Genomic DNA, 15,948 nt, shown 5'->3' on the forward strand with positions numbered 1-15,948 from the left:
TGCTCTCCATAAATTTACTCACTCAGATAAGCTCAGATTCGAGACAATGCCATACCTTCATCGAGCTGCTTTCTCGCAGGACTTTGCCGACGACCAACCCATGCACCGGCGCAACCACTCACTCTTCGGAAGCGTGTGGTCATCGTTCAGGCACAGGACAACGGGGGCCAAGTCACCTCGACAACTCGGCAACAACGGGGTCATGTTGCGAAGAGTGTCCCCGGGACATTCGCGCTCCCTCGATGTAGCCGAGAGAGGTTCGGCGATCCCCCTGCAAGTGAAATTGCAGCCGTCGGACAGTCCACCGTGAGTGTTTTTTTCCTTCTCCCGTCACTTCTCCAACGCACTACCATTATCCATTGTATCATCAATCATCCTTTTCATCCATTTCTCTGACCGTGCTCTGATTGTTTGATTCGGTTCTCCATTCCTGTAACTATTCTCGCTCGCTGTCTACATCGTTCCACTGAAATCCCTCTCGGAAAATTTCCCTGGGGGAGAATCCGTTCGAGGGAGAAAAAATGTTCAAAATTCTGAGTGTTGTATCGATGTCGCTCTCTTTTCAACGAGTGTCGCCTATCCGAAGTTTCTTCTCCGACTGTTTTCGATTGCCGCAGCCCCCGGGGCTCCGCCAAGTTTTATCGGCAAGGACAAGGAGTAAAACCTTTTTTTTTCGTTACCTCCACATCGCGTTTAGAGCGCGACAACTGAAGATACTTAGGTAGTTGGCTAGTCACGGCAATGATCCGGAATCGATATAGTATTCATAATGAGCCGTACGTAAATACGTAGGATTGCTGCTGCCGAAACGCGTGGCGATTATGCAGGACAAAAACTAACAGTGGCCGTCCATACTTTTTTCCTCCCTCCCTCTCGCATACTGCTACCACTTCTACTACTTCTACTTGTTGTCCAACCTCCAACCTAACTCTCTGTCCACCGCTCCCTCGATCGTGGCGAAATGTTGCGCACAAATCAGCTACTCGTCGGAACTCGAAGAACTAGGGCTCACTGTAGACACAGAATTCCTCCCACAACGACGATTGTCGTTCTCGCAAAGATTGCTCTCGTCGCTTTCGTTGGGAGGTGGTACGAGAGCTAGCTCAGGAGGTTCCCAGGAGGTGCTAACTTCACCTCAGCGGCTGAGTCGAGAAAAATCCCTGGCAGAGCCAGCCCCCGGGCGTATTCTCTACACTGCATCGAGCACCACTCCTTCTAGCGGCGATGGCTCTGCCGAAGCTGCTCCCTGCTCGCCAAAGTCAACACATTCCACATCGCGACACCCACAACAATTTGAAGCTACAACGATACACCAACAGGCAACTGGTGCATCGATACGATTGCCTCAATACCTTCTACATCGCGCATCCTACGACGCCGACGCAGGAAATGACCGATTAGTGACTAACCGACAACCACCAGAAACTGAGACCAACACTGTTCAGATTTTGCACTCGTTGGCTCACTCCGCTTCAAGGTGATTTAGAAGTCGGTGCCCCGTCTCATCTCCTCTTCCGTACACCTCTCTGTTTCTCTAGCTGTCCGTCCGTCTGTGTATTTGTCCATCCGTCCGTCCACCCGCCAGTCCGTCCGTCCAGCCGGCCGACCATCTATTTGTCTGTGTTTCTGTCTATCTGTCTGTCTGTCTGCTCGTGTGTCTGATCACCTAACTATCCGAAGTCTGTCTGTCTGTCTGTCTGTTTGACCGTTTACCTCTTTGTCGATGCGCTGATGACTTTTCTTGCTGGATACGTTGGCGTTCGCTTACATATTCTCTTGAGCCATGGTCGTTTCCCTCTGTCTTCCCGTCGCAGCGATCCTCAATCTGATTATGCCACCAGTTGATTACGATCCATGAACAAGTCCAGCCCATCTCTTCGTATTTCTGTCTGTGTTTCTGTCGGCTCGACAGGGAGATATCCCACATTTGCTTGTTTGCGGAAGCGGACGTACGCAACTCATGCGGTTGATCATCTCATCGAGAAGTTGATCCGCCGACAGATCACAGACCTGGCATTCGCTCAGCCAATCGACTCACCGCTCCACTTCTGCTACGTAGCCTGTTCGGAAGCGAAGTCAGTCGATTCCTTATACCGTCTCGATCCGACTGCTGTGCCCGTTCTGCGCGCCAATTTTCAGTTGTATTTCTGAGTTTTAGAGCTAGGGGATCGCGTTTCAGGTTCACGAATACTCGTTATCCTAAGTCTGTCCCGTTGAAATCGCAACGCTCCATCGATCTGTATCTTTGGACGAGTTTTCGCAGAAGCCCTCCTCAGGAGTCTATGATTTAGGCGGCGTTGGTCCAAGATGGTCGCTGAACGGGTCGCCGTGACTTTAGAAATAATTTAGGGGACGGACCGAAATTCTCTCTCCCGAATCCTCCTGAACGTCACCGCAACAACTCACCCGCGTACTCCCTTTCATAGCGTGGTGACTTGACCATTAAAACTACGATCGGTAGTTTTAAAGTAGCGCTAGATGGATGTCATATCGTAGCATTGAATGCTGTTGACAGTTTCGAATCGTTTGATATCCAATACGTCTCCTCCAATAGGAAACGGTGTTGAGCATGGGACTCGGCGACTTACCTCGACTTACTCTATTGATGTCATCCGCTGATGAAGTCGTTTCTTCGAGACGAGGAGATGTCTCCCATCGATGTTGGCTAGCGATACCGTTGGCGTGCGCAAAGCGCAAGGCCGACCGTTCGTGTTAGCTAGTTCGTTCGCTAGTACGGAGCGCGTGGCATGCTTTGCGTAGAGTGCACGATCGATTTCCAGATCGAGAGAATCACTAACAGCGTGTGTCTTTCCTTCCAATTTCGCGCCGCACCGTGGTGGTTGTCGCCAACGTCGTCGTTTGTGTCGTCGACCGCCGAACAATTCTCCACGTCGACCGATCGAATCACACACGAAACACCAATCAGGACCGTGCATGGAACGACGACGGACGATGATACTGATGAAGACTGGAGGTCGGCTGCTACGAGTCGACGACGGTCGCCAACCCTCCCGATCATATACGCACCGCAGTCATATAGCTCATCTTCGAATGCTCACTTCACGTATGTTGCTCACTAACTTCGATACGGCTTCTGATGAGGCTTTTCCCCGGGCGGCCCTCTGGGGCTTTCCTCCGGATCGATCGATTGGACGCAGGCATACGTATCGCCCCAGGTCGTATGCGGTGGATCAATCGGTTTTCCTCTACCAGTCCGGCTAATGCTCGGATCGATCTGTGTGGTTTTCTAGATTCACCCCACTAACTTGAGCTTTTCTTTCACTGTTTCTCCTGATGCTTCCTATCTCACTTGCCCACTCACGCTCATCTCCTCACCGTCGCTATCGGCCGTCGACTCCCGACCACAGATCATCTCACGAGACAATTCAAAGTTCAAGCGAGCTCCTCACAGCTCGCCCAAAGATTCGGAGAAGGCGCAGCAGAGGGGGATCTTTTCGGTTGGGCTGTCTTTCAAAACAGGACTCTACGGACCAGGAGCAGCTTTCGGTCTCCGATTGTATGTTATACCGGAGCAGCTCCTCGAGTAGCCAATCCCATCTCACTACGGCATCCAACTCACCTCATTCAAGCTCAGTGCACAGGTACCAGCCGATTCCACTGACAACCCCGTCCCATTCCTCCTCCTTTCCCTACGTTGCCGAACCCAGACCCGACCGAGACCCACGAGACAGAGAGAGAGAGAGGGAGCCCTCAGAGTTCTCCATCGATATACACAGAGCTCCACCGAAAGCTGTTCCCTCGTTTTTATTATCCGCGTCCAGCCCGTGTCCCCGATATGTTCCTCGGAGCTACAACACCTTGTAGCAAGATGACGTAATTTGTGTGTAGGACACCTTTCCGAAGCTCCACCGTTAGCTCTTTCCGGTTCCTAGTGTCCTTCGTTCTCTGCAGCTGCTCGCAGTGCCGGAAGATCATAACACGGGGAGCGTGATTGTTCGTTTCAGAGTCGGAGATCCGCTCGGCACTGCACCTGCAGCAGCTCTTGCAGCAGCTGGTTTGACCAGCTTAGAACAGCTCGGAGCTGTCCTCCAGGAGCAAACGCGCAGGCTAGAACAACAACAGCAACAAGAACAACAACAACAACAGTATCCTCAACAACAAAACCTTGCTCCAAACAAGTTTCTTCCGGCACACCGAGCCTCGTATCACGGGCAAAGGTCTCATGCTCAGAACACGCTAGATCCGAACGCCGCGCACACCGGAGCTCACACGCTCGCTGGCAGCGCTGAGAACCTCGTGGGCAGAGTGCTGCATGAGCAGGTACGCACCACGGAACTCGTTCTACGACGAAAGCCGAGAATTTTCAGAAGCCAGAGCGAAATCGAGTAAAGTGAACCGGCTGTTCGACTTGTTGACAGAACTCTGCCATTTCGAGAAACTCTCCCCCTCCCTCGCTTTCTGACCCATTGACATTCATGATCCGCTCGCTTCCTCCCATAATAATCCGACTGACTGTGTAATCGATCCCCAACTTTGTCGTGTTTGAATATTTACGCTTCGATCATTCCGTCTGATCCCTCGTCTAGTGTGCAGCGCGAGTGCTCGGGCTCGCAGGGCCGAAATCGGACTCTCCGAGTTTCATCGCGGGGAAAATATTCTTGCGGAGGAACCGTTTCCTCATTTTTTTTTTCGGAAGAGGAATAAATGTTTGTACACTGCCGATGGAAAATTTCTCGGGGACGACAATCCTTGAGGAGTCTTAGGCATCGATCTCCACGGGCATCTGCCGGTGATCTTCGACGGTCAACTCTGACCTCGCTGCAGCGGGTCCTCCCATCCTGAGATTCCATCGCTCGCTCCTAAGCTCTTGTGTTTCTTGCAGGGCTTAGGCAAGTACTGCGATCCAGACTTCGTGCGAGCGACCCAACAGGAGCTCGCGGAAGCGTTCAACTTGACGCAAGAACAAATGGATCGTGCAGCCCATGAAATTCTTCAGGCCGAGTCCAGGCGTCGCTCAATGCCTTCCAGTCACTCCACCCAACTGTAGAAGCCCCCTCTACCCTTGTCGCCCTCGAACCTTCTCCGCCAGCTGAGAAGACTGCAGTCCTCCAGCGAAAACCCGCAAACCCAATCCTACCTCTTTCCTCTCACCGAAACCATCATCGCCACCACCTTAAACACCACACCCTCCTCGATGAATGCTCAGAGCCCCACCCACGACATTGACCCTTGACCCTTAACTCTCTCGAATCGACTCGTCACCCTAACCGCCTTCCCACCTAACTACCCTGACCCGCTCCGTCCCACTCCCAATCGATCCACCGATCATTCTATTGGACCATCCATACCGCATCGGTAACACCTATTCACATCATGCATTAATAAATCCATTCATCCATCCATCCATTCATCCTCGCACCAATCAACGAGCCGACCGTTCCAGCCATTCCGACAACCCCAATGCACCCGCTCCCGCGAAGCCCACCCCATTGAGCCAAAGCTTCCCCCGAACATTCCCGCAGCCTCCCTCGCACTGAGGGGAGCCTGCTTCTAGTCTGCGACGGCTTCTCGGCCACCTCAGCTCTGGCACTTCGTAACAGTCGTGTCCCCTGTCAATGGTGCTTTAGTGCAATGTTCTTCCGCCAGTGCCGCTGAAAAGAAGTGAACGACTGGTTTCTTCCTCTTTCTGACGACACTTCTTCTACTATTCCCTGCCAACGACCAGCGGATATTAGGTCGAATAATCGCGCTCACGGAAATCGTGCCTGGGACCGATGGTCCTAGCTTTGATGATCGAATCATCAAATGGAAGACGGAACCATTTTCGCAAGACTTGTTGTTGCTGGGGCGATCGCCGCACCTGGTGCACACAAGAAGGAAGGAACAAGACAAGAATATACGGACGATGAGGATCACCCTACGGAAACTGTGGAACATCGTTGTTGAGCGACCGCGCGCTCTCTCGGTCGGTCGGTCAGTCGATAGGACAGCCTGTCGACCGATGTCTCATTTGAGTCGGAGTGATCCGATACTGTGAATGAACCTGTCGAGCCATTTCACTAGAACAAATTGATGTGATGGGATTGTACTGTTAATGAGGATCATCCTGCCAAGACCGATCGAGCCCAAATGTGTGAACCCAATGCATGGCTGCCATTGGAACGGTGAGCTTTGTGAGGTCTCGTTTTACTGTTGTATACGTTGACATTGTTTGTGTACAATTCCAGCGAAGAATCGAAACAGCTCGTTTAACTTTCGACGCAAGCGTAGTCGACATACTTTTGGGTAGAGGGTACCGACATTAATCATCCCTCGCTGATTACAATGATCACGCTGGTAATGATAGAAAGGAACGAGATAAGATGACGAAGACAATGATCGGAAGAGATGATTTGAACCAAGAGGCACAAGAAGAACAGAACCTAGTCAAAGAGATGCTAAGCCCAAAAACGAATAATTAATCTAAATAGCTTTCGGAGCCGAAGTCTCATCGACTAAGCGATTACAAAACTCTGTCTACCGACGAACAGTCGGAGGGGGTGACGAAAGAATCACGGAGAGAATATAGGAACTTAGAATAAGGAACAAGGTTTTTCTCGCACCTCGAGAGAGATGAGCCTTGGCAGTGAATTCGAGACTTAGCCGAGGAAACAAAACATTTGAGCGCGACGAGAATTTTCGTGTGTATTCGCCTGCCTACCCCTGTTGCCAGCCAGCCAGTTTGATAAATGATGACATGTTCTGATCGACCATTTCGTATTACAAACGATTCCACAGAAGCATTCAACACTCCCGCAAAATAATCAACCTCACAAAACTACAGTGTCAAGAAGTCAGACGAATGTAATGACCTACAATCGAGACGTAAATTTCAAAAACACCCCCTATCATCGATCAGCTGGTGTTGTTTCCTAGACTTTCATAGTAGCCTGAGATCCTGAATCTGAAAACTGCCTGGTCTAGCCAATATCACGAATGCTGGATTACCAGAAACGTACCACGTAGTCCATGGATGCGGTACAACCCACAAAGACAAACCCATCAGTAGCAGTACCCACGTCAACGGTGATAATATCACTTCAAGTTCCGATACTTGAATGAGTATAGAACAATGCATAGGAAGGGAGCTCCGAGCTCTTACAGTACTTGAGAACGAGTCCACTGAAAACGGAAGTCGTGCATTTGAATTCCGCGAATCATTGACATAGACACAATATCACGCGACGAACGACCATTTTGAGAGCAGCACTCCTCCCATGGAGCAGGGAGGGACGCAAACAAAGCAACAGATGGAAAGTGGCAGTTTAACGAGCGATGAACCATTATTGTCTTCACTACTCAAGCTACTACTTCTACAACTACTACATTTTCGAACTCGATTCTCATCCCTACAGCGACATCGATTCTTCGCCGTACGTTCATACATCCATACCTGCATACGAACATAATGACATGCGTACGAACATACATATATGGAACAATATACATAAATAATATATATAAATATTTATATATTTGTCACACGAGGAATGTTTTTCTAGCTTCTCCCTCCATTCTCTATATGTATTTGGTCATCCCTAGGTAAGGACGGCATTTAAAGAATGAGACAGCGGACTTTTGGAACCGCGGGACACTTTCATGGTGAATGATGATTCAACACTGAAGACAACAACAACAACAACGACCACCACCATCACAATCAAACCACGACAGAAAAGCAACCATCACGACCTCAGCATAAGTTCATGAGCATCCGAAGCGACAACAATTAAGGCATCATGAACTCAATCACATCTGATCTACATTTCAAAGACGACTTCCAACCCGATGACTTGTTCTCGTCTCGATCTTCACTCAATCAAGAGCATTGCGGAGAGATCGGACGTAGAAGCGCGACGAACAAGTCTATACAGATACGATCGGACGAAAAACATTCTTGGATATCGGTCGCATAAGCAAACGACGACAAACGTCGGCATCATCATCCGATGTGAGTCGAGTAACGTGATTCGAAACTCAGACGATAACAAAACCAAGCTTCAGGTGTAGAACGAGTGCGTCTGGCTCATCGAAATACACAGACAAACAGACACAGCCCAGAAAGCAGAGCCGCAAGCCTCCTGTCATGTTTTTCGCAATTTCTCACACTATTTTAAGGATCGATCCTCTGTCTAGACAACAGATCGATTCAGCAGCACCGCACAGAGGCTCATTCGGAGATGAACAGCTAGAACAAAATCGTTAGAGGAGGCGATCAGCGAAAGCGGAGCGTCTGCCTCCAGACCACAGATATTTTCGAGCTCAAGCATGATTCTCGCTACGACTGTTTTCATCGACGTCTCTTGTGCACCGACCAGAATCACAAAAAAAAGGTTCAGGCCCCAAGTCTAGTCCGATTGAGTGCTTTTTGCGAGGAATGCGATGCACTTACACCGTAGGTTTGGAAGAGATTCATTTATGACCACGTCATCCGCTGCAGCGAGAAGCATCGGAGGGGCAAGGGTGGCGACCGCATTGTCTAACACAGACTGGTCGCATCGATGGAAATTTTTCCGGATACACATGTATTCTTTAGAATTGCGGTCCCTCGCAAGCCTCATGCCGATCCTCCTCGTCCTCTTCCGCTCTAGCAGCATATGAGTCGCGCCTTCGGGTAATTTGAGACTCGATGACGAACGGATGGCTAGGACCGAGAGTTGCGTCAACGGATCCTACACCGTCTTCCAGAGAGGCAGGATAGACGGAACTTCCGACTTTACGGGTGTCTGTCGCGCTTTCTCCTGCAATCGGCCAACACAAACACGCATGATAATGATGGAACCGGTTCCTTCACAGAGAACCTTGACACTCTTTGACTTTTGACCTTCCGACTTTAATCGTGTAGGAGACAGTAGACGACTTCTGTGATACCAATAGCGGTGACTCCTGAACATACACCAAACGAGGAAACCCCCTGAGAACCAAGCAGCCAACGAGAGTCGAGCAGAAGAAGCAGAAATTAAAATACATAGGTGTGTCACGAACCACCAGCATCATCAACGATATTTTCCTACGACCCAGTCATCACCGGGCTGTTGTCGGTCAGCGGCCATCGATCACTCATAAACTCGCGCAGCTCCAAAAATTCACTTCATTGAGAGACGATCCCCTTGAAGCACTCGGTGACCCACACCTGTCGCGTAATTGGCCAACAGCTCTCGCCGAGAACTCTAAATTCTGCGTCGGAACCTCGGAGTTCTCTCATGTCTCAGGACCCCATAGAAAACTTGATGTCTGAACGAGCCCGAATCTTTGTGGGAACGTTCAGACCTATTGTTGGCTTTTGATATCTCAAGGATCAATCATCGACGATGCGTCTGATTGTAAATAGTCAAACTGACCACAGACGAGTCGACGAGGCTAGACCGAAATGCAGAAACAACCTGTAACCTTCTCTACGTTTCTCCTCCGGCTCCCCTACAGACATCCCACACAACATCGGTTTCTCAAAGCGAGCATTACGTGCAACCGAAACGTCTTGTGAGCAATACATACGACGAAACGCATACACTGCATTTTCTAGTTCTGAGAACACACGGTGCGTAATTTAAAAAAAATTCTGAGCGGAAACCTTACACAAGAACAGTTCAACCTTTGGTCACCACCATCTTCCCGAGCCATTTTCCTGTAGACGCTTAGATCGTATCTAATCTCCCCACCTCCAACCACGCGGCTTACGTAACTGCGCCACCTGAACTACCCACCATGCAAGAGACTTCGAGACGAAACCCGTCCCGTTCTTCTGAGAAAAGAAATTATCCTTAGTATTCGGTGCGATGGAGCTTATCGCAAAAATTTGTGGAGCGCAACTGAAGTGTCACTGAGTGCACCCGGTGCGCTCCAATCATTTTCCGAGGATTAGGTTATTCCGAATTCGGTCCCATATGCTCCTCTAGAACGAGCCACAAGGCGAGCTCGAGAGGGTGGGCCAGCGGACGCGGTCCGATCCGCTGATCCGTCGGGAAAGATTCCCCTTGAAAGTTTGGTTGCAACCCGTTCGGGTCGGTCAAGAGAGTCATTCGAAGTACCTGCACGAACCAGCAGCGGCCATGTGTATATAGCAGCTTCAACAGCTGAATACCTAATGTGATGGTCTGAACTTTAGTTCCATCGGTTTTGTATGGGGTTCCATCTTTATGCTCCTCGTTGGACGCTCCTGGTAGAAATTGAGTTCCTCTTGTCAAAACTTAGCGGACCAGAGATGTTATCCTCGGTTGTGGCCGCAGTTTGGGGAGGCCGCTGCTGAGGGCTTCTGAGCGACCCCGGGAAGCCGTTCTCCAGTCGACTCGACAGATCAGATCGCATATTGAGTTCTACCTTCCGGTTCGTTCCATCGGCTCTCGAGGCAGCGGTTTTAGCATTCGATTTTTCGAGGCCACGTCTCGGGTCATAACGTCGTCTCTAATAGCGCATCCTCCCAAGATTGCACTCGCGATTACCAGACCCGTGTCGTGGCGAACTGATTCCGTTCATTTCCCTTTGGGAGTCAACGAGCTTTACATTATGCGCAGTCATCGCGTGGCTTGACAGACGTCGTTCGCATCGGGCCCCACAAGGGCAAGTGCACCTCCCATAAAACACTCTGCTTGCTCACCAGTGCAAATGAAAGGACTCCTCAGGAGTGGAAAATACATCATTCATCAACCAGACCATAAGATCCAAGTGAACGTGTATTTGGAGGCAGCGACGGAACGTCAAGGCGCATACATACTTTCCAGGAACGGCGTTCAGATGAGTCCAGTTTAATTCTTGAGCTCCCGTGTTATCTTTGTTCTCCATAGCAACCTCAGACGAAGCTGGCAAGATTTGTTGCATCTGAATTCTTCGTCTTGGCATTTTTGAAGACCATCCGCTACATCAAGTCCAGTGGTGCCAAATAGCAAACGCGATTCTGAAGAACTCCAGTAGTTAAATATGTACCTCGGTTTCTACCTGAATCAGAACCGTACACAACGACGACGACCGTGACATCAACCTACTGTAACATTCGACATGAACGGCAAACAATGAAAATAAACGAACACAGAAGAATTTGCGACGATTGAGCGAAAAGCGATTCATCCACATCCTACATGCACAGTCAGGAATCGAATCATTTACCACATCATACATCAAGCGGATACATCATACCCACAAAATATTTGTGAAACAGCCGAAGTAAGCAAGCTGGTGATGGCTCTCCGGTTGGAAAAGAGAATGTTCGCTGAGGTGGGCGTTCTCTTGGCCGCGGTGCTTCACGTCAGAGAATGATTAAATATTGTAAGAGATTGTAATGATGATCATTTTATAAAATAGTTCGATCATGAATAGCTAGCTGCTCTCGCAGCCGATGTTTCTCGGCAACGCTATTTCGGATTGTGAAGCTTAATGTCATCAGATTTCCCTGACGTCTTATCATTGAGGTACATATAACATGACGGGCGACGATGTGACGATAATTCATACATAAGATGATGATGATGATGACTAGGAGATTACGACCTTATGATTGTAACTGACCGACTGCTGATTATGATGATAGTGATCATGATGAAGATGATATTGGTAAACTATTGAATAAGGAGGTTACTGGATACAATGATAACGATATTTGTACGTGATACATTGAGATTTGTTCTTTTTCGAAGATGACGACGACCACACCCAGCCGGCACCGCACGGTAATCAGGTTGTGGACATGGCTCGTCTACAACGACCCATGACTTCAGTGCTGGGCTTCTATTTTAGCCTTTCGTCTAAGTGTTTGTAACGTGAACGATCGGCCGATTCGCTTCTGCAACGCTCACCGTAGCCTTCCGCACCTCATACGACGTAGGATTCTGGCGCCCAAAATTTTTTTGGCCGAATTCTATCCCGTGTTGTTAGAGGATCGAGAAATCGACGGTACCCAACGGAAGATCAACAACGTCGGTTGAACAGTAGGGAAATTTGAGACTGCAGGGTTCGAAGGCCGCGGTGCTCCAGCTATTCTTGTTTTCATGACGAAGTACTGGAATACTTTTGGCTCGAGCGGATATGGTGACAAACGGCTAATAAAAAATGATTTACAATTGAGAAGGTTTCCTTTCATCGCTTCTCACTCTTCAAGAAACGAATTCTCCAGGAGTCTTTGATCCTCCGCGCTCCATTCCTCTGGGAGGACGCTCGACTCGGCCAGAGGTTCGGAGATCATTCGCGGACGGCTCGTGAGCTGCATGAGGAGAAGCTGATACGATAAACATGTGTGCAATACATTTGTATCTCCGAGAGAAATTCCCATAGGTGGCTCAAGGAAAACACGAAACTGGAATCCTGCGCAGCTCCTCCATCATTAGGCCGATTCCGATGCTCGAAGGGGAGATATAGGTCTCGGTCCCAGTTTCCCAACGACACGGAAGGGATCGCAGCCGAGAGGACTGAGATAAGTCTGTGAGGACGCTTGCGAAATGTCTCGTGTGACAGAATCGGACCTTTAGTATGCTGGCAGACATCCTTATATGCAGCTTTGCACTTCCTGTAGGCATTTCTCACAATGCCCTCCGTTACCGAATCCGGAAAGGAGCGTCCGAAGTCGAAACTCGCTCAAACGTAAGCGAATGCTTGCTTGAGAGAGAGGCAAGACAACGCGAGAGACTGGTCGGGCTGAGGCTGCGTGAAGAAGCCTTATATCGATTCATTATAACCGAATTAGTCGTGAGTGCGCTCCGCGCCTAGCAGAGCTGTGATAGCACCATAAAGGTGAAAAAGCTTCACAGTCGCTGAAAAATAAAGCTAAGTGACGAAAGGTGAATCTCGCGGAAAGCATGCGTCATAGCAGCTTGATATGTAGGTATATCTTGACCTCACTGGTGATGAGGCATCGATCGAAAAGAGATCGAAGTTTGTTCGGAGAAGGAAAGCGCGAAATACTGGTTCGGTGACAGACAGGTGTTGCGATTTCTTCCCATAGGGGGATGGGACTTTCGCGCCCCGACTCTTCCGCATTCGAACTTTGTCAGCTTGGTCGTGATCTCTCGGGAACCTTCTGAGCCCATGACGGGTGGAGAGTTGAAGTACATCGGACATACAGCCTCGGAAATTCAATGACGGAGCATGCCCGCCGTGTTCCGGAAGTCTCCTCCGCACCTGCACAGGCGAGGTCGTTGTCATCTCTATGCAACTTTTTCGTATCGTAATCGAGTCAGTTATCCTCCCTCTAATAAGTTACCTTTCCGTCTGTTATTATGAGCTCCGTATGACGACAAGGTATCTTCGATGTTGACATCCAGCCTCTGGGATTCCATTTGGCCGAGGTTTCGTTTCCATTCCATTGCATTCCCCGCAGGTTAGGGCAAGTCTGCGAGGGGGACTCCCCCATCCTTTGTCCTCAGCGCACGACGAGACGTCACTGGGAACCTCGTAACGGTGAGACGAGCAGCACGTTCCGCAGTCACTGCTCTGTGCGCAGACGCATTCCCTCGGCTTCCTCGTTGTCTACCCGTTGCGGTCCATCGTCTCTCAAGAAGTGCGAGTTCACAGGATCGACGAAGCGCAGCCATTGCCGTTGGTGCTATGCTTACTTTTCGCGAACACTCGGTTCTTCTTCCAAATGTCTTCGCAGAGGCGATGTCAAAGGCGGAGTTTTAGAGAGGCGCTACCAGGGTTTGAGCATTCACTAAACGAGCTCCCGATTTATTTTGGGTCGCGCGGTTCGGCAATCTCATCGACTCAATCAGAGGAATTACTCAGTCAGATAGTTGAGCTGCCCGGTCGCGCGGTTCGCTCGCTTCTGACGGATCTCGGGAAAAATAATCAATTGATGCTGTAGTAGGCAAAATTCCATCACCAAAGTCGCCTGCGCGGCAATTCGTAAGGAGTGGAGGGGGCGGATCTGGGCTCCAGTCGAAATCCGGCGTCCTCTTTTCCGAAAGCTCCTGTTCTCCTGAGGGAATGAGGGAATCCTGAGGCGCTCGAAATTAGCGTGATTTAATCACAGACTAGGATCAACTGCTTCGGAGCTCCAGCGAATTCGAAACGTCATCAGTCATCAGCGAGCCGCGGAGCAGCGAAAGGCGCGAAGCTAGACCACTGCCAGGCATGGAGAGCGAGCGTGTGGCGCAACCTCCCGAGCGGGTTGTCAGCCTCCCCGCGGTAAGGGTTCCCGATGAGCAGGATCCGGCACCGACATACAAGAAAATTCTCAGGAACCAAACCCGAAGTGCATAAGAAGGTATGGAATTCGTGACTTCGGAAGTCACTGCTATACATCGAGGCTAGATATGCCTGAGCTATAGCTGTTTTGACTACACGTGCCCGTTGGGTTGGGCGCTAATTAAAAGCTCGAGGTGCAGTCGCGCGGTTACAAAACATTCTTCGAGCAGGATGGTACGTGAGGTGGCCGGGGGCTACGTATCCATGGTCTAGTAAATATCCTGACCAATCGATCAGTAGAGCGAATATTTGAGACTATTATAGGGGACTGCTGCATGGTATTTCTTCAACGCCGATCCGGTGTATCCTCTCCTACAGAAAAATTGATTGTCACTGAAGTTACGGACCTGACCTGACAATTGGTTGTTCGGGACTGTGGAATTCGGTATCGGGGTCTTTCTTCCGCCGCTTTTCCTGGGATCCGTCGGGCGAGCAGACTTGCTGTCTAGTGGCGTGTCTGGTAGCGCCGCTCGGGCCCGGCTCCGTGGGAATGGTCGGTTTAAGACGGTACATCAGGTGGGAGGCCTAGAGGTTCTCGGACTGCTTGGTGCTCAGCTCAGCAAAAAGCGAAGCAGAACGAGTGCTGTGGGCTCTGTTGAGGATGATTCTTACGGCTCTCCTCTGAAGTTTGTGGATCCTGGGGTTCGGGGACTCTACCGTACCACCACAGATGTGTATCATTATGGCGTATGTGAGAGTGGACCAGGGAAAACTGGGTTGACCTTTCGAGAGCCGGCTGTACCCAATTTGTACGTCTTGCTAGGGCGGTGCGTCCAGATCGGATCTTCGGGCAGAACGGAATGACTTCTATGCGGAACTTAAGATTTTGGTCAGGTCGTAGTTCCAGGAGTTTTTGATAGTTTACCGACTCGATGACCTCACAGCCGCAGGAGGGTCCCGAATTGGATGTATCTGGTTTCCGACGTATTCGTTGAAATGCATTGGTGAACCCTAGTTATGGCTTGAAAGCCGACCTGGCTGAGGGTCTGCGGGAAAAGTGAGTGCTACACACTATGGGAATAGACTGATGGCTTCTCCGGGGACACCCACAATTGAGGGCCATCTTTGACTATGGAGCATCTCGCTGCAGTACTCTCAAGGAGTCTCCCGACGTTGAGCCTTGGCAGGCGCCGCCCCAGCCGCGTGTTAAACACCGAGTCTTCTCTGAGTATGGTGCTCTCCGTGTGCCACTTCGATCCTCAGAGCGAGTACGCCTATGAAGTTTGATCCGGGCTCACTTGCATTGCAGTCAGATCCGAATGGTACATTCGTGCAGCGAGGGCTCGAGGTGAAGATTTCCTTCAAGATTTCGCTCGTCCCTGGTCCCTGGGAATGTTCCTCTCAGAGCTCTGTCGCATTCGGCGAGTTGACGAACATTTTCGCATATTCGATAGGAGAGTTTTCGAATGCTCCTGTCCCTCGCCAATCGATCTCATTGATATTCTAGACCCTCGTGATCTGAACGTCCACATACACATACGTGTGATGCGCTTCGGATGTCAACGATTGATGGGCTCTTCCTACATCAGATGGCAAGCAGTGAGCGATTCCTAGATGGCAACTCCCAGCGATTCCTTTCATTTGCAATGCTCATTGACGCAAAATCCTATGCTCACCGAATTATTCGCCAGTATATTCGATGAAATATCGCTGAAAACCGATCAGAATCAATCTCAACAGTCCCAAGACAGAAACTCACACCGCATCCGTGAGCTGAGGCGGTTTTCTGGTGAGAAGTGCCTCCTTGTGACAATTTTTATGTTTCACGAGTGAGAATCC

At 50.0% G+C, this 15,948-nt stretch overlaps 1 protein-coding gene across 1 annotated transcript in view; it reads left to right on the forward strand.

Moving 5' to 3' along the window:
- Ca-alpha1D (Ca[2+]-channel protein alpha[[1]] subunit D) overlaps positions 1 to 5,008 on the forward strand; it is a 28,659-nt gene extending 23,651 nt beyond the window's left edge. The window contains exons 18-23 of the mRNA XM_029112164.1: positions 80 to 306; positions 980 to 1,477; positions 2,927 to 3,064; positions 3,369 to 3,602; positions 3,966 to 4,281; positions 4,844 to 5,008. Of these exons, the coding sequence (XP_028967997.1) occupies positions 80 to 306; positions 980 to 1,477; positions 2,927 to 3,064; positions 3,369 to 3,602; positions 3,966 to 4,281; positions 4,844 to 5,008 (1,578 nt within the window). The remainder of the gene's footprint in view (positions 1 to 79; positions 307 to 979; positions 1,478 to 2,926; positions 3,065 to 3,368; positions 3,603 to 3,965; positions 4,282 to 4,843) is intronic.
- Positions 5,009 to 15,948: the final 10,940 nt, after the last annotated feature.

The sequence above is a fragment of the Galendromus occidentalis genome, unplaced genomic scaffold (genome assembly GCF_000255335.2).
Source record: "Galendromus occidentalis unplaced genomic scaffold, Mocc_1.1 scf7180000077485, whole genome shotgun sequence".
Lineage (NCBI taxonomy): Eukaryota > Metazoa > Arthropoda > Arachnida > Mesostigmata > Phytoseiidae > Galendromus > Galendromus occidentalis.